Genomic DNA, 17,656 nt, shown 5'->3' with positions numbered 1-17,656 from the left:
GTGTTACCGTGGACGGAGCGGGATCCCCGGTAGAAGCCGAAACAGTGCGGCCACAATTACATCAACACACGCGAGGGATGAGGCCAGAAACAACAAAATAAGACTGCTGTTAAGCTACTAATTAATTAAGGAGCGGATATCCAGCATACCGCATCTCGAATTAATAAGATGGACAGCACTTATAAAGCAGCTGCTTGCCCACTGCATGTCATATCCATTACATCCGTGGATACCCTAGTATAACAAGAGAGGTGCTAACCTAGAGCGATATAGAAGAAAATAGTAGCGATGGTATCACACACTGAGAGGACTTGGGTCTTGATACCAAATCCATGCGCTGGATGGTCCCCGATACGCTGATTTGTCAATAGAGCTCTATCTACCTGCCTATATATGGAACACGCCATGTCCATCAAATGCAACATCAGTTATTTACGCCTGTTCTTGACGAGCAGAGGACAAAACTCGGCATCTGATCAACCTCTCATGTCCAAGTGTAACCCTGATATCGCACTGTTGGCTTGATGCACACTTATCTGGGCACCTCTATACTCTCGCTTTCGCATACATCTCTATCCTTTGCGTTAGATGCTTACAAGTTAGGCAATAAGTCGCATATTTTATCAGCATGGTTATATGTATATGACCCAGAGATGGCAGTTAGGTAGGACAAGGCTAGACCTCGGCTTCAAGCCATCTCCATCGTGTTAAGAGTGCGCATATAACATCTTTTTCTTCGTAATAGATTCCTAGACAATATATGCCATATTGCGTTATGTAGGGAGCTCTGATCTAGAGAAGCTGTTCATGATAATGCACGGGGGGGAGTTCTGCTTCACTAATTGGGAATCCCTCGTTTCTGTGAGTGGAATTCTCTGCTTCTTATTCCAGATTCTAGGCTTGTTATGTATTTTATTCAAAAACCTCCATTGATTAATGCGGAGAGGTAGTCGCGAGAATTTAACGAAGCTGATGTCGAGTCCCATAGACTGGGTGATGCCCTGCGGGAGGCCCTCATGAGCTTTCCCTTCTCCCCTGTGCACGAAGCATTCACTTGCAAATCCTTTCCCAACGATTGTTTAGGCATAAATGCAGAAAAAAACGAAGCATTTTCTTCTGGTTGGCAGACGAGCTACACTCCAGTTTTTGGGCAGATGCGGGAGGCCGACACAAATGCATGCGGCATCGAATGATAGGCCTCGTAGGCCTCCCGTAGCCGCGCATACATGTACATGTATGTAGGCAACAGGCTGCCAACTGCCGCACTGCTTCCTCCAGATGTTCTCTAGCTAGGTAGCTTGGACTTTTTCTCTCCCCTTCCAACCTTTTCTCCCTTTCCACCCTTTCTTGTTCCCGCCCTCAGTCACTCACTCCTCAGTATTTTCACCTCCCAGCCTCGACTTTCATGTGCACCTCCCCTCCTCCTTCCTGCAACTCCAAGATAACCGAAGCATCATCACGTTTGATTCGCCAGCCGCGAGGCTCTTATCCCCCCAAAGCAAGAAAATGCGAAGGAATCAGTTAGTGCTTGCCGGCGGCCCAATATTGCTTCTTGTGCTGACATCCTCTAACCCTCTCAGATCCAACTATCCCACCCCTCCCAGTACTCCAACTGAAAGCTCCCTCAAACCATGCTTTCATTTCTTACGAAACAACAGCTGCAAGTTTGGGCCTCTGTGCAAATTCTCCCATGAGGTGAGTAGTGGCACACAAGTGCGCCAGCCGGCAGGTAGGGGGCGCCCAAGTACCGCCTCGCGTCCCTTTGCCAGCAAGAATTATCGCCCACCAGAGGGGAAATTGTTGAAATGGAAGAGCTTGCTCAGGTCCGGCGAAGGAACTGCTCGACCATCGCAGACTATTGTCGGCCAGTTCTTCAGTCTTGCTGTCGAACTCATGGATGGCGATGTCGGCGGTGCTCAGGAGACAATCAGGCTCGTCGTCACCGAGGCTGGACTGTCCTTTATCAAGGATGTCATAGACCGGCATATTCCCATGGATAACATCTCCACCACAGGCATTCGTCTCTGGGAGACGGAGATTAAGCCACTCTTTCAGCTTGTGACTCATCCTCGCGTTGTTGATTCTGCTGTCCTGGAGCAAGAAGTGGCATCAATATTCAACTACCTCGTTGGAGTGGGAGGAGTGAGGATGAACAAGCTCTTCAACTATGTCAGCACATTGTTTCAAAGGTGGCCATCTTCCACCACGCAAATTGCTCTCATAGAGGCAGTCGAGTTGTCTCTCGCGGTGTTGGCCAAGATGTTGGATTGCAACACCACTAATATCATCAACGAAGCTTTCTCAACATACGCCATCAGCTTGGCTAGCCTCTTGGACAAACCAGCAGAACCAGAAGAGATGCTTCCTCGTCTTCAAGCCAAAAGGTACCTTGATTACATTGGTCAACGTGTTCAAGTTGGCAATCAGCTGTCAAGCCTGGAGCCGCGAGTTCAAGCTACCTTGACCCAAGAAACTTTCATTCTGGCAAGAGATCTTCCTGGCCGCCTATCTCCTGGAGGGCCTAGACACAACAACGACCATGCAAGCATAGTCAATATCAAGATTTTGCCGACGTACGAGGAGATCATGTCACCAAGAGAGGAATATCTACCGGTAAATGACTCTTCTCAGTGGCACATCCCTGGCATCCGTGGGCGTCTAGACAGGGAATTTCGCCTGATACGAGAAGATACCGTTGGGCAGCTACGAGATGCGGTTCGCGAGGCCTTTGGACGCATACGTGGTATCACTGGCGGTATCGGTTACCAGACAAACTCCAATAACTTGCGTACATATACATATGACTCTGCCACTCTCATCGACATGCAGTTCGACGCAAACGCTGGTCTAGACTTGGTTGTTCAATGTGATCAGCCTTCTTCCGTTTTGACACTGAGCTCAGGACAGAGAAGGGATTGGTGGGAGAGATCGAAACGCCTCCAGGCCGGCGCACTAGTGTGCATCATGGATAAAAGCGACTCCGTCATGTTCTGCACCGTGTCTGAGTCCACCATGAGGAACAAAGATGACAAAAAGCACCGCCTCGAGAAGAAGCCATCAGATGACGAGGAGCCCCCAGAAAAGGCTGAACCCTTGACTCTTTCGGATCATGACATGTACTTGCATGTCAACTTGCAGCTTGTAGAGGCAAATGAAGACGATATTACGCGTGTTCTCCATTGGTCCAAGAGCACGGGGCCATCGCGCCATCGATATCTTGTCGAGTTTCCTGGCATCCTTCTGGCATCGTTCAAGCATACGCTTGATGCCCTTAAGCAAATGTCCCAGCAACCAAAGATGCCTTTCGTTGACCTCTTGGCGCCAGATAACATTACTGATACAGAGGCTAATCTGCAGCCACCTTTATACGCGAGAAAGGCCGGCTTCACATTCGACATCAAATGTATTACGCATGACAACTTTGAGTTTCTCGTTTCCCCTCAACAGCGGCCGAGCCCAAAACTCGTTGAATCACGAACAGCTCTAGACCTTACCCAGTCCGCTGCCCTCCTGAATACTCTGTCACGGGAATTGTCACTCATTCAAGGCCCTCCTGGTACAGGCAAGAGCTATAGCGGAGAAAAGATTATCAAAGTCTTGCTAGCAAACAAGGGAAAGACTAGTATTGGACCAATATTGTGCGTCTGTTATACGAATCACGCTTTAGACCAGCTTCTCGAGCACCTTCTTGATGATGAGATTGACAAAGTCATTCGCATCGGATCTCGATCAAAGTCAGAGAGACTACAAGCTCTCAACCTGCGAATGGTGGCCCAAAACAGCGACCGCACACGATCAGAAAAGTCGACTCTTTGGGAAATACAACAGAGTTTGGGGGATATTGAGGATAGTATGAGAGGTTCGCTCCGTCAACTGGCAGCATCAGATTCACCACAAGCTATCAGGGCATTTCTGGCACAAACATTTCCTAGGCACCACGGGACGCTGTTTGGTGAAAGCGAAGACGGATGGGAACAGGTTACTAGAGCACCTCGTGAGGTCTTGCGACGCTGGCTCACAGGTGGCTCGCGCGACAGCTTCCACTGCCGAGATATTGAGATTCTGAAAGAAATCAGACTTTCTGCTATGAACAATGCGGAGCGCCAGATTCTTCATAGATACTGGCTCAACAGTATCATGGCCCCAATCATTCGCACAATTACGAGTCTTCAGGAAGAGCACTCCCAGTTGATAGAAAGGCGGAATCGGGTGCGCAGTGATGTGGATCTGCGCTGCCTCAACCAGGCCCATATCATTGGAGTTACAACAACGGGGTTGGCCAAAAACCTGGCTCTTCTCCGAAAACTACGATGCAAGGTCATGCTTTGCGAGGAAGCTGGAGAGGTGTTGGAGGCGCACATTTTAACCGCTTTGCTGCCTTCGATCGAGCACGCTATTTTGATTGGCGACCATCTCCAATTGCGTCCACAGATTCAAAACTATGAATTGCAAAGCACAAATCCTCGGGGTAAACAGTACTCTCTGGATACGTCTTTGTTCGAGAGATTGGTCGAACCGCCGCACCTGATGGACCTACGCCTTCCCTTTAGCACATTGGACACCCAGAGGAGGATGCACCCGTCCATATCTGAACTTGTACGATCAACTTTATACCCATCTTTGCAAGATGCCGAGAACGTCATGATATATCCAAAGGTGGCTGGTATGAGAGAGCGTCTTTTTTGGCTTCACCACGACCACCTAGAAGCCGGTGCGGCCAGTCACGACCCCCTGAATACATCCCATTCCAACGATTTTGAAGTTGAGATGACCGTGTCTCTCATCTCTCACCTCGTTAAGCAAGGAGAGTATTCCCCAGATGACATTGCAGTTATTACGCCGTATCTGGGCCAGCTACATAAGCTACGGCGCCGAATGGAGCATATGTTTGAGATTTGCCTCAATGACCGCGACCTTGCAGAACTGGAAGAATTCGAAATCAAAGGCTCAGCAGCTCCGTCCACTGTAAAGGCAAAACAGTCTAGCAAAACAACACTTCTCAAGAGCGTCAGAGCTGCAACCGTTGACAACTTCCAGGGCGAAGAGGCAAAAGTCATCATCATCTCTCTTGTGCGGAGTAATTTGCAAAGGAAGTGTGGATTTCTCAGCACTTCCAACCGCATTAATGTTCTGCTCTCCCGTGCAAAACATGGCATGTACATTATTGGAAACTCGGACACTTACTATAATGTTCCCATGTGGCAGGAAGTCATTGACATGCTCACCACGAGCGGCCGATTGGGCACAAGTTTGGAGCTTCAGTGTGACCGACATCCCGACACCCCAATCCGCGTCTCCCAGCCAGACCATTTCATACTATTTTCTCCTGAAAGCGGGTGCAACTTACCCTGCGATAAGAGACTTCACTGTGGCCATTCTTGCACTGGAAGGTGTCATTCGGATATTCTGCATAATGTTGTCTTTTGCCAAGAACCTTGTCCTCGGCCTCAAAAAGGTTGCGATCATGCCTGTCCTCGACGATGTGGTGACGCATGTCCGCTCAAATGCTCTGTTCAAATAAACAATATCGATCTCGTACTCCCATGTGGCCACAGGCTTTCTTCGGCAACGTGCTGGGAGACTCAAAACCCCGCCTCTGTTCGCTGCAAGGTCCTCGTTAGACGGAAAGTTCCAGGGTGCAATCACGATGTCGAAGTCCAATGTTTTTATGATGTGACCTCTGCCAATCATCGGTGCAATGTCCCGTGCGGGCACAACCGCGAGTGCGGCCATACGTGCAAGAGTCCCTGTTTTAGATGTAACGAGCGGGAGGACGGCAAGATCAAGAGGCAGAATCACGGCATCTGTAGCCAGAAGTGCGGTCGAAGCTATACGACATGCCGACACAGCTGCTCTGAGACTTGCCATGGCGATGCTGGGTGTCCGCCTTGCAAGGAACCATGTGAAGTACGTTGTGGACATTCAAAATGCAACAAGGCATGCCACGAGCCGTGTGCTCCTTGTGCGGCAAACACATGCCACTCGAGCTGCCCTCATACGAAGTGTACGATGCCATGTGCTGCACCATGCGACTGGGTTCCATGCTCTAAGCGGTGCGAGAAAATGCTGGAATGTGGCCATCAGTGTAAGTCTCATCGCGAGATATCTTTTACTAACATTTCAGAGCTAATGATTGTGCAGGTCCTTCACTCTGTGGAGAAGTATGTCCTGACAAAGCATTCTGCCAGCAGTGTGCGAGTGAGGCTGTAAGGTCTGCATGCGTCGATTTCCTTGAGATGAAAGAATATCACGAGATCGACTTGGATGAAGAGCCTTGCATTTTCCCGGATTGCGGGCATTTCCTGACTACCTCGTCTATGGATGGCCAGATGGGAATGGGGGCATACTACGACTTGGATGAAGATGGTCATCCAGTACGACTCGGGAAGACTTCTGAACCTTTCTCGCTTGATGAATCGGGCATTCCGGTATGTGCCACCTGTCGGGGTTCTCTCCGAAACATTGCCAGATACGGCCGCATTGTGAGGCGAGCCATCCTAGACGAGTCGACAAAGAAGTTTATAGCGTGGGCACACTCACAATACCTCTCCTTGGCGACTCGCTTGCTCGAAGAACAGGAAGTTTTGGCGCAGGCGGGCCCTGGAAAGGTGCTTCAGGCCAATGCAGCCTCTTCGGTGGCAAGAGGTGTGCAACTGATTAGCTCCGCCCCGAGACTGAAACAACTGCGAGAATTGCAAAAGACTGTGGGCAAAGGGCGATATGACTCCATCATCAAACTCTGGAGGGAGATCAAAACACACGCTAACAGTGTCAGGGGAGAAGAGCAGCCGTTCAAGCGAGTGGCAGACTTTGTGCAATTTGCCAATCGCCAAAACATGGCGAGTCGAGAGTTTCGATATGATGAATCCGTCATCCAGGTCAAGGGGTCGCTTCTTGCAGACGCACTGCTACTTAAGTGCGATATTATCATCTTGTTCGACTTTCATCGTTGGGCCAAAGATGGGGGTCTGGCCCGAGTTGATACAGAAGTCAAGCTGGATTTGTCGCTTCATTGGACTGATTGTGCTAACCTCATTGTACAATCTTGTTCACTCAAGTATGCCAGAGAAGAGGTTCAGGGGCACATTTTTGCCGCGCAGCTCTGTGGGCTGTGTCTATCGTTTGACGAGTGTACCATGTGGCCCGTTGGTAGAAATCTCATGACAGAGCAAAACGAAGACAGTCTGAAAGAAGAGGCTTTGAATCACATTCAGAAAGCTCGCGCCTTATTGGAAGAGTATCCATCCACGGCCATGTTCAGAGATGAGATTGATAGTGTTGAGGAGATGATTTGCGACGGCATCTATCGCCCGGTCACGGCAGACGAAGTGCGAGCTGTGTACAACGCAATGTCGAATGAGTTTCGGGGCACTGGGCACTGGTATGTCTGTGAGAACAACCATCCGTTTACTATTGGGGAGTGCGGAATGCCCATGCAAGAGGCCAGATGCCCTGAGTGTGGTGCCAGGATTGGGGGCCAGAATCACCAAGCTGTAGAGGGGACGAGGCATGCGGTTGATATTGAGAATCTTGCGAGAGGTATGAATGGATTGAACATGTAAAGAGAAATGTTGATGTGAGACGGACCCGTGTTTACTTCCGTTGTTGCTTACGTTGCCTCAAATTGACACACTGAATGTTGTACCTGTTATCTACATAGGTAGTTTGACAGTGGATAGTGTAGATACACATTGCCTTGCGCAAGTCAATGCTGCCTACATTCGTCATCTGAAAGGTTTATAATCTGTAGGGAGATTTACAAAGCATGTTGTCGCAATCAGCGGCTGTTAGGCAACCTTTGTGACGAGTTGAGCATTCTTATAAACTGCTAGCATAAGATTCCGAGGATAAGCGGCTCAGTGAATTGCGTGCTCTTTTACATAGTGAAAGATGCTATTGGCTATTGAACTAGCCGATATCCTCTTATGCTAGTGCTATTCTGTAGAATATGTGAGATGGCTTCACGGAACTTGATCTATGACCGACGAGGTGGGACGCTTTGGTGGTGTAGTAAAAGGCATTGATATAAGAGAAACGTAACGATAGGAGCAAGTAACTCGAGTACACTAGTATCAGGCAGGCTCAATACTGTCTCTATCAGGATATGAAGTTGCTGGAATGTTGAATAGCCAACGTGAAACATGCCGTGAACACGCCGTGAACATGTCGTGAATAATTTAGGCAACCACCGTGACAAACTAAACCGTCTTGTAACCTCCTCATATCAGGATTCCGAGGATTAAAAAACAAGAGCGACTCCGACGGATCTCGCTGAGAGTTTTTTTTTTATTCCCGCGGGTATAACGGCTTCTAATCAACGTGAATATTAAAGACTTACAACGGACTTTTTGCTTTTAAAAGCCCTCTGATTACTCAACACGTTTCCACCAATTTTGCAGCAATTGGTAGGAAAGTCGTCGTGAAGTGGCTTTTTGCCGCTAACTGTTACTGGCGTGCTTACAAATTGAGGGGATGGATTGGGTAACTGTCGCTTGCCTTGTTAATCTGTGAGGAGAAGTTCGGGTATAAACATGAGTGGTTGGCCATTTCCAGAGTGTAGGATGTTGTGTAGGTCTAGATGCGTTTGCATATAGTAGACACACTTTGGCTGTATTGAAACATATCCCCAGTTGTCCAATCATGGCGGGCCATTTGTTAATGACACTTCCTTTCCCTAAGCCGGAACCTCTTCTGAAGGCCTTTCAGGGAGCGTTTCCGGACTTGAAGGTTACGTTTTTGCGTCATGAAGTTAAGCCTGCTGAGGCCTTTGTCAAGCAGGACATGTACATCCCACCAGGTGCGTGACAAGATACACATTATAAACTATGGACTCTATTCTCACTAATAACGCTGCCACTTATAGAAATCTTGCGTGAAGCAACACACTTGATGACTTTTGGTGTTGTTCCTGATCCTGCTGATGCTCCTAACTTGCGTTACATCCATTTCAGCGTCGCTGGAACTGATCACGTCGCTCACAAGGCGGTGTTTAAGGACCCAAAGATTACTATTACGACTTCGACGGGCGGGCCTAGCATTGCTCTCGCAGAATGGGTCATGGGATCTGTCCTTGGGTTGACTCGACAGCTGTTTCAGTATAAAGATTTGCAGAATAAGAGGACTTGGGGTAGCTCGGCGCCGCCGCCTTTTACGTTGGATGGGAAGAAGATTGGTATTGTTGGATACGGATCCATTGGCCGACAAGGTGCGTATTGACCTTTTACTTTTTTCATGATAAGAGAAACGCCTTGTATAGTTATTTCTTACTAACATTGGTGACACCAAGTGGCGCGTCTCGCACAGGCTTTTAGCATGGACGTTGTTGTCTACAACTCTCGTCCGCGTCTTACAGCCGAGGATCGCAAGGACCGAAACTGGTACCAAGCTGGCTCTGGCGATCCAGATGGCACAATTCCAAGCGCTTACTTCCACGGCCAGTCCCGAGATGATCTTCACAAGTTTCTCTCCCAAAACTTGGATATTTTGGTTCTCGCCCTCCCGTTGACGCCGGCTACGAAGCACTTGATTGGCGAGGAAGAGCTTTCTATCCTTAATGCCAACAGCCCTGCTCTCTTGGTCAACGTTGCGCGTGGCCCGGTCGTTTATCAAGAAGCATTGATCGCATCGCTGAAGAAGGGAGCGGCTGGCGGTGGCCTTTTGGGTGCGGCTTTGGATGTTACTGATCCGGAGCCTTTGCCTACGGAGAGTGAACTTTGGGGGTTGCCGAATGTTTTTATCACGCCGCATATTAGTTCTTCTACGACGCAGACGGTTATGCGGGCGTATAAGATTCTTCAGGATAATCTTTTTCGACAATTGAAGGGTGAAGAGTTGTTTAATGTTATTAAGAAGGGGAGTGCATGACAGGGACGTGGATTGCCCTTGGCGAGGTTTTGAGTGCGAAGGAGGGATTTATATATCGGTACGTTGAAATGAAGTTTCATGTTAACCATTGATACAATTACTGTGAATTTGATGTGGCAGCGTCTTGTTTATCGAAGATGATGGTTTGTTAAAGTCTCCGCAAAAGGGCCGCTTCAATAATGTTGTTGTCTGTTGAGCTTTCTAATGACTGGCTTACAAAATGTCTCATTCACCTTTCTCGGCACACAAGACAAAAGATACCTCGGTTGAATTAACGATCGGATTTATAATTGACGCTTTACATGATATCGTCTGATAATTACTTGGTCCATTGTCACTTATAATGGAGTTTCAGTGGCAGTTGACCCGTCGCAGCTAAGAGGAAACGATTTCTTCATCGGGAAATATTTACCCATTTAGAGTGGTTTTGCCAAATCAGGCAATCGGCCTCTTGTCGCTCAAAATGTCAGCATCGTGTAAAAGAACATTATTGTGAAGAACAGGAGAAACTCTTGGGTTTGGGATTTTGTATAAAACAAGTCGGTTCGGCCATGATTAGTTTACAATGGTCAGAAGAAACAACTACGAATTCAACTACACCTTCACAGCTTCATCAAATCAACTCTTACCAACCTTAAAGACAGCTCTATCACAACCTTGTTCAACATGACTCAGTCTTCTTGTCTCTGTGGCGCAAACGTCATCACCTACGAAGGCACTCAAGAACTAAAGTTCAAATGCCACTGCGCCAACGAAGGCAAACTCACCGGAGCATCCCCCTTCTCGCTCAACTTCATCACCTCCACAGACTCTCTCAAAGTCGTCAAGGGCGAGCTCAAGACGTGGGGCTTCGTCGTCGACAGCGGCAACTTCATGACGAACCACTGCTGCGGAGAATGCGGGAGCTTGCTGTACAGGACGTCGAGCGGGTTCCCGGGCAAGATGGCGGTCAAGATTGGGTGTGTGGATGATGAGGAGATTCTCAAGACGTTTGTGCCCGAGGTGGAAATCTTTACGAGGAACAGGCCTAGTTGGGTGCCGGCTGTGGAGGGCGCGGTGCAGAACTGGACGGATTTTGGGACGGGCGAGGGACCAGCGGTTGCTGTAGAGGCTAACTAAGAGGGCAAGCTTTGGATATGCCTGGATGGGAAGTTTATGTGTACATGTGTAGAGGGGAGAGAATTAGACTGGGGTATATAGATGGCAATTGAGTTGTTGGTTCAGCTTTGCTTGTTTCTTATTGACGTGGTACCATTCGGCGACCATTCTGACCAATGCCGTTTCTAAACGATAATTTGAGTTGCTCTATATCCATTTTAACTAGCCAAACACGGCATTATGAGCTGACTTGTATACCGCTGCGAGGCTGTCGTTGAAGTTGACCAGGGTCATGATGACAGCGGAATCAAATTCCGATCTCTACTGCCGGCTCTCCGGTAATGCATCATGTCATCTCAGGAGACGTGCCGGGTCTAGACAAGTTGCCTTGCAAGTTGTAGTTGTGGTTTCCATGGGACTAATGTGGGTGAAAAGGGGTTGACGAAATGACTTGTCCAGGAACTTGCAACTCTTAAAAGATGGGCGCATCAGACAGCCCGCAAAATCTGACGTTGCCTGGAGCACTTCATGGATTGTATGACTAGGAACCAAGATATTGATAATAGATTCCGTAGAGACTTAACTTCAATCAGAGGTTGCTTAGCTCATTATCCTAGTTAATTTGTATCATCTGGTGTTGCGACGATCCCGGCTGGATGTGGAACCGTCGGGGCAGGCATCGGGGACCTAGGTCAATTTAAACGGTAAGCTTATCCATGAGATGATTCTCCTGACTCGTTGTTGGCGAAACTCCGCAAATCCCATACAAGCAATATTGACAACAACAACGTGGATATTGTTCTCTCAGTACAAATCGGGCGGATCTCGGTGGTAGCTGAGACAACTTCGGATGCTCGGGAGATGTAAATGTCCAACGGCTACCGAATATCGGTGTTTCGGTTACGTACGCTTTGTTTGTCTACTTGTTGTACAAGACATTCTCACGTCCGTAATTGTTTCAGTCTGAAGCAAATGAGTGCAAATATAGCGGCCATTACATTATTACACATTAAAAGAGAAACCATTCAATGGGTACCGAAACCCAAACAGCAAACGCCGAGCCGTCAATCGATGATGTGGAGAGCAACACCAAGCCAAGCAACGGCAATCGACGGACAGATCGTGAAAAAGACAAAAACATATTACCGAGTCGCCGAGTGAAATTACGACGTTGCAACGATACAGGGTTCAAAGCAAAGTCTAGCAAGGGTCGGCTTATCCCGTATTATGGCGCTACTCGATAGTTTTGCCATGGTGCTAGCATTTTTGCATTTGTCTTTTTGGTCTTTTTGGTCGGTGAAACAAAGACCCCTGAGGGTAAAGTTTGCGTTGTTGTGTAAGTTTTATGGCGGCTTTACTTTATCCTGGGATCGATCGACAGTCTCTGGAGCGATGTTATTTAAAAAGCTTTTGTTTTTCCGTCTTTCCATAAATTCGATACTCAAGTTGCTACATCTCAATTTCGTTTCCTATTCATCAGGCTCAATTTGATTCAAGATGCGTACCTCTACTCTTGCGGCTGCAGCCGTCGCCGTCACTGGCGCGATGGCGAAACCTCGATACCTCATGTACTTCGATCAGTAAGTATTGCTTCTTTGATGATAATCTTGTGGTTATTCTCGTATTAATAAATTTACAGATGGGACACGCAAAACTTGCCCGATCGCTCCGTGACTGCGGGTGTCACCCATGTCACTACAGCTTTCGCCGGAACGACCTTGTTCACTGATGGCGAGCAGTATGAGCCATTCATGCCATTGGACCAGATCCGTGCTCTTTTCGACGAGGGCACCAAGATTTGCATGGCTATTGGTGGATGGGGAGACACGGCTGGCTTCAGTGCTGGTGCCAAGACGAAGCAGACACGCCGAACATATGCTAAGAATGTCGCTGCTACGGTCAAGAGACTGGGCTACGACTGCGTTGGTGAGTAGATGTAGTTTGTATATATATATATATATATTATGGTCACTGACAGTTTAATAGACATTGACTGGGAGTTCCCGGGTGGAAACGGCCAAGATTACATCCAGACTCCCAACTCGGAAAAGGTCTGGGAGATTGATGCTTTCCCGCTCTTCCTCCAGGAGATCAAGAGTGCCGTTGGAGCAGATATTGAGCTGTCTATTGCTGCCCCGGGGCGAGTCGAGGACATGATTGGCTACACGCCCGAGAATGTGGCCAAGATTAACCACATTGTCGACTTTGTCAACGTGAGTGTCTCTACTTCTGTCGTGCTTAGTTATTACTTTGAATCAAACTAACAACAAACTTTTAGGTCATGACTTACGACCTCATGATGCGTCGTATGAACACAACCACCCACCACTCGGGAGTCGCCAACTCTCTCGCCTCCGTCACCACTTACATCGAGCGCGGCCTGTCCCCCAGCAAGATCAACCTCGGTTTCGCCTTTTACGCAAAGTATTTCACCACTGCACCCGGCGTCAACTGTACCACTCCCGTTGGCTGCCCAACCGCCGTGCTCGAGGATGCCGAAGGCAACGACACCGGCCTTTCCGGTGCCATCACCTTTGAAACATCGACTTATGCCGGCGCTCTCGAGCACGCCGTCGCCAACGGGATCGCAGACGAGGAACTGGGTGGACAGTGGTGGTGGGATTCTGAGAAGGAAATCTTCTGGACGTGGGATACGGCGGAGTTTGCTGCTCGCAAGTTCAAGGACATCGTCGTGCCGAAGGGACTGGGTGGTGTTTTCGCATGGGCGTTGGCGCAGGATAGCTATGATTGGAGTCGGTTCAAGGCGATGCAGGCTGGAGTCAAGGCTATGCAACCCAAGTTGGATATCGAGGTGGGCATTACGATCTAATGGCATGGATTTTGGTCAGCAGGATACGGTAGACTATACACTTAGTTAATAGTAATGATTAGAGAGCATAAACGATAGCTCTCAACAAAACTTCAAACAGTCTTAAGTTTATCTCGTCTTCTTTTCCCCTCTGAACAAGCTCGCATAGTACGTCGAGTTGGCCTATCTGCTCGCATAAGGTATGGTGGATACGCCGAGACCAGGGATTTTCACCTCATGCCACGAGCCAAGGCTCAATCCTTGGCAGAGAGGGGGTGCTAGTTGAAGAAATGTGATGGAAACGAGTAGGATTGTCTTTTGGTAGACTGAATGTTTCCCTGCCTGATTAAACATCTCACTACATGGGCAGTAGAATGCATGAACACATGGATAGTCATGCTTCCATGTGGAATCATCCAGGTGTTGATGGTGATGAGCATATCGTACTCTACCTTTGGTAAGTGTCCATTTCCGTTTATGTCTACGGTTTGCTCATATTCTGGAGCCATTTTACCCAGCAAATGCCTCGTCTCGCCGCCACAGCCGGCAACTTACACCGTTTCTCCTCTCGAGATCCACGTACGTTGCAGTGGTGGCATCATAACCAGCGGGCAAATTGTTATGCCGACACTATATGGCCTCATAGCAAAAAAGTCTACCAGAGATGGAGACCAAGATGTGATTGCTTTGTTAATTGAGATGTAGATGCATGAGAGTGACCACTCAGAGCGAGGTTGTCATCTCATCACCAACATGAACATCCCCAGATGCACTCGATTCGGAAATTAACCGACTCCATGGCCTGGAATAAAGAATCAAGACTCGTTTCTTTCTGGTAAATGGTATGTGTTCGTGCCGGATTCTGTACCATTCAGGACTAGATTACGGCAAGGAAGTAGGTTTAGTTGCAGCTGAGTAGCGCCGTGATGCAGCCATCAGCACTTGGTCAGTCGTCCAGGATAGGTATACTGCGGGAGGACTCCATATTGATAGCACCTTGTACGAGTAGTATTGAACGATGAGCTATTTTTAGAGTCGGGATCTTTTCCGCCAGATGGGATGGAGAACGTGACAATGCAGCTGCCTGTCTGGTGATGATGCAGATATACCCATGTGGATGGCGGAGAATCTAGAGGTAGTTCGATATCTGGTAGACAAGACGACAAAAATTTACATCTCTCTTCTTGGTGAAGCCATATCACAGCTTCATACTACAGCTCACTGCTTAAAAACGCATCTGTCTACGCCTCGGATTCATCATCATGCCGAAGTAATGGAGATTTAAGGCTTATACTCTTCTACTTTGTTTACCTTGTATTTGCTGGATTGGTGGATTACAAATGACTCCAGCTTCCTTGCGGGATATACACCAAGATGGCAATTCATTAATGACCAAAAGGGAATTACGCGTCACATTTAAATTGAAAACAAATTGCATGCCTTCCACGATAGTTCGCATGGAGATAGATACCCAGTCGTGGGGAGCTGTATTGGACACAAGTGGGACGCCATCATACCGGATACGTCGTACTTGTACATGCAAAAACGGCTAGTTGGCGCCGGAGCTAAAAGTTGGCAATACCTAGACCTCGTTAGCGCTCTGTCGTGAAGCCGGCCTCGAGCAAAAAGTGCAAACCGTCAGAAGTATAAACGGATGAATGAGGGAAACCATGTTAGCAGCACAGTTAGTCGAGTGACGCCGTCATCATGGCGTGAAATGTTAGCCAATAGCAGAGAAAGTCCCCTGTTTTGTCTTACATCTAGCTTTGACACTGTTCCATCACCGTCAATCCCTCTTACTGGGAGCCTCAAAGAGACAGAGAAAAAGAGAAAACTACCTGTAAAAGAGAAGAGAAAGAATCTTTTTTGCCAAACCCATGCAATCTATACGACCAGGATGTCGCCTCCGGGGCTAAACAATAAATGCATTCTGGTCCTATAAATAGCCAGAGGTTACATGCATCTAAGCGCCTAGTCGGACATTGGCCTAGCGGAGAGTCTCAGTCTGGCCTGCGATTGGGCCGTGTGAAGCACGCGGATCCCTGGATAGTCTGGATAATGGAGAAAGCAGAATTGCTCAGCGGTTAGCCAGAGATCCAATGGCTTTTTCTCCGGGGTTCGGGACGTTGTAGGTGCTTGTACTAAAGCAAAGGCACATGCACGGCCGAGTGCTTACATCTTTACATCCCTCATCTCTTCTCTCTCTTAAACACTGACAACAGCAACAGCATCGACTCTGACTTTAATGACATTATCCCTCTTCGCTTTGCTTTGATTATCTATTTGTCGCCTCTGCCTCTGTCTTGATTCCATACCGTCCGGAGCTAGACATTCGCCTCTTCCCACGCCGTTACATCGATTGCAACGTAAAAAACCTCCGAATCGAGCGCGAACCAACAGCATTAATAAAGTGGGAATTCCGTGCATACGAGTACATCACTTCATCTACAACACCTGCACATCGGCATTAAACAGTTGAAATATCGACGAATACATTACTCCGACAAGTAAACAACAACATCACATCATCAAAAATGTCTGCGAGAGGCTTTCTGGCGGCATTCTGCCTCTTTGCCCTCCCGCTTCTGTCGTGGGCGCATACCGTCATTGTCTATCCCGGGTGGCGAGGCGACAATCTCATCACAAACGACACTTTTCCCTACGGCATGCAGTGGATGTATCCTTGTAAGCTCTCAAGCAGCCTCAACTAATAACCTGACCCAACAACTAACATCAAATGCTCCCCCAGGTGGCGGAATCCCTCTGACAACAAACCGCACATACTGGCCCACCACCGGAGGCCCGATATCCTTCCAGCCCGGCTGGTTCGTCGGCCACGCAACGGCCATGCTGCAGGTCAACTTGGGCATGGGAACCGACGGCCCCGATGGCGGACCGCTCGAGATGTCGCATCAGATCGTGCCGCCCTTTTCCATCGTCGGCCCCAGCAACAATCCCTTCCCGGGCACTATTTGCTTGGACAAGGTGCAGATTCCGAACCCTTCCGACATTGGTATCAAGGCCGGCGTCAACGCGACGATTCAGGTCCTCATGAATGCCCAGCACGGAGCTTCTTTGTTCTCGGTAAGTTTTATTTGATGCTCAGAATGTTCTTGTGCAAGACTGACAATGAGGGGTGAAACAGTGTGTCGATATTACCTTTGTCGATCCCGGTGACAAACGCCTTGCGCCCGTCAACGGCACCAACTGCTTCAACTCGTCCGACATTGGATTTGCCGATATTGAGACCATTACCATCTCAAAGGGCGTCTTCATCGATGATCTTTGAAGTGCTGATCGGCAGAAGACGAAGATGCAAAAAAGAAACAAATAAAAATTCCCGAAAGATGTTTAAAAACGCCGGGAGCAAACAGAGCCCCTACGAATTTAGGATAGGGATGATATACCCAAGAAGCACATGATACGTCGTCAACGACAAGACACCCACCGAGGAGGCAATCAAGGGTGTTTGTTTATTGTATTTTAGACAGCACAGGTTGCTGGTTTACCACTTTTCTTCTTCTTATTGTATATAGTTTATCTTGTGTTAGATGAAATGATGACGACATTTGCTACGGGAGTTTGATTCACTCTTGTTCTAATAAGCTCTGTCCCGCTGGGTGTTTGCATTCTGACTTTGTCAGATTGCCCTGTCTCGTGGGTTGTTTGAGGAGCGAACCAGAGATGCAAACAGTCTGTTTGTCTCGGTTATGTGTGCTGCCATCTGTGGCCATGTCTTGATTAGATGCTGTGTGCATCTACGCCGTTTCACTTGCACGTCCTCTATAGCCCAATTACTTTGTTGCATCAAGCCAAATGTTCGTATATAGTTTGAACATTGATGGTTTCCCGCCGCGTATTCGTCATTATCAACTCTCGCGAATC

At 48.2% G+C, this 17,656-nt stretch overlaps 6 protein-coding genes across 6 annotated transcripts; all 6 read left to right on the top strand.

Moving 5' to 3' along the window:
- Positions 1-1,690: 1,690 nt before the first annotated feature.
- On the top strand, positions 1,691-5,521 carry T069G_11077 (AAA domain-containing protein; the record flags this gene model as incomplete). The annotated part of the gene is made up of 3 exons (XM_056178287.1): positions 1,691-1,695; positions 1,824-5,263; positions 5,334-5,521. The coding sequence occupies 3 exons, from the start codon at positions 1,691-1,693 to the stop codon at positions 5,519-5,521; spliced, it is 3,633 nt and encodes a 1,210-aa protein (XP_056024577.1).
- A 542-nt stretch (positions 5,522-6,063) lies between these two features.
- T069G_11076 (uncharacterized protein) lies at positions 6,064-7,562 on the top strand (the record flags this gene model as incomplete). Its single annotated transcript, XM_056178286.1, has 3 exons — positions 6,064-6,085; positions 6,142-6,645; positions 6,715-7,562. 3 exons carry the CDS (start codon positions 6,064-6,066, stop codon positions 7,560-7,562), a joined length of 1,374 nt encoding a protein of 457 aa, XP_056024576.1.
- A 1,078-nt stretch (positions 7,563-8,640) lies between these two features.
- Positions 8,641-9,864, top strand: T069G_11075 (d-isomer specific 2-hydroxyacid dehydrogenase, NAD binding domain-containing protein; the record flags this gene model as incomplete). Its single annotated transcript, XM_056178285.1, has 3 exons — positions 8,641-8,797; positions 8,864-9,205; positions 9,287-9,864. The coding sequence occupies 3 exons, from the start codon at positions 8,641-8,643 to the stop codon at positions 9,862-9,864; spliced, it is 1,077 nt and encodes a 358-aa protein (XP_056024575.1).
- Positions 9,865-10,530: 666 nt separating this feature from the next.
- On the top strand, positions 10,531-10,983 carry T069G_11074 (glutathione-dependent formaldehyde-activating enzyme domain-containing protein; the record flags this gene model as incomplete). The annotated part of the gene is made up of 1 exon (XM_056178284.1): positions 10,531-10,983. The coding sequence occupies one exon, from the start codon at positions 10,531-10,533 to the stop codon at positions 10,981-10,983; it is 453 nt and encodes a 150-aa protein (XP_056024574.1).
- A 1,476-nt stretch (positions 10,984-12,459) lies between these two features.
- Positions 12,460-13,792, top strand: T069G_11073 (glycosyl hydrolases family 18 domain-containing protein; the record flags this gene model as incomplete). Its single annotated transcript, XM_056178283.1, has 4 exons — positions 12,460-12,542; positions 12,602-12,888; positions 12,949-13,175; positions 13,241-13,792. 4 exons carry the CDS (start codon positions 12,460-12,462, stop codon positions 13,790-13,792), a joined length of 1,149 nt encoding a protein of 382 aa, XP_056024573.1.
- A 2,513-nt stretch (positions 13,793-16,305) lies between these two features.
- On the top strand, positions 16,306-17,060 carry T069G_11072 (uncharacterized protein; the record flags this gene model as incomplete). The annotated part of the gene is made up of 3 exons (XM_056178282.1): positions 16,306-16,456; positions 16,521-16,855; positions 16,917-17,060. The coding sequence occupies 3 exons, from the start codon at positions 16,306-16,308 to the stop codon at positions 17,058-17,060; spliced, it is 630 nt and encodes a 209-aa protein (XP_056024572.1).
- Positions 17,061-17,656: the final 596 nt, after the last annotated feature.

The sequence above is a fragment of the Trichoderma breve genome (genome assembly GCF_028502605.1).
Source record: "Trichoderma breve strain T069 chromosome 7 map unlocalized scaffold00007, whole genome shotgun sequence".
Lineage (NCBI taxonomy): Eukaryota > Fungi > Ascomycota > Sordariomycetes > Hypocreales > Hypocreaceae > Trichoderma > Trichoderma breve.
This window is presented reverse-complemented; position numbering and strand designations above follow the sequence as displayed.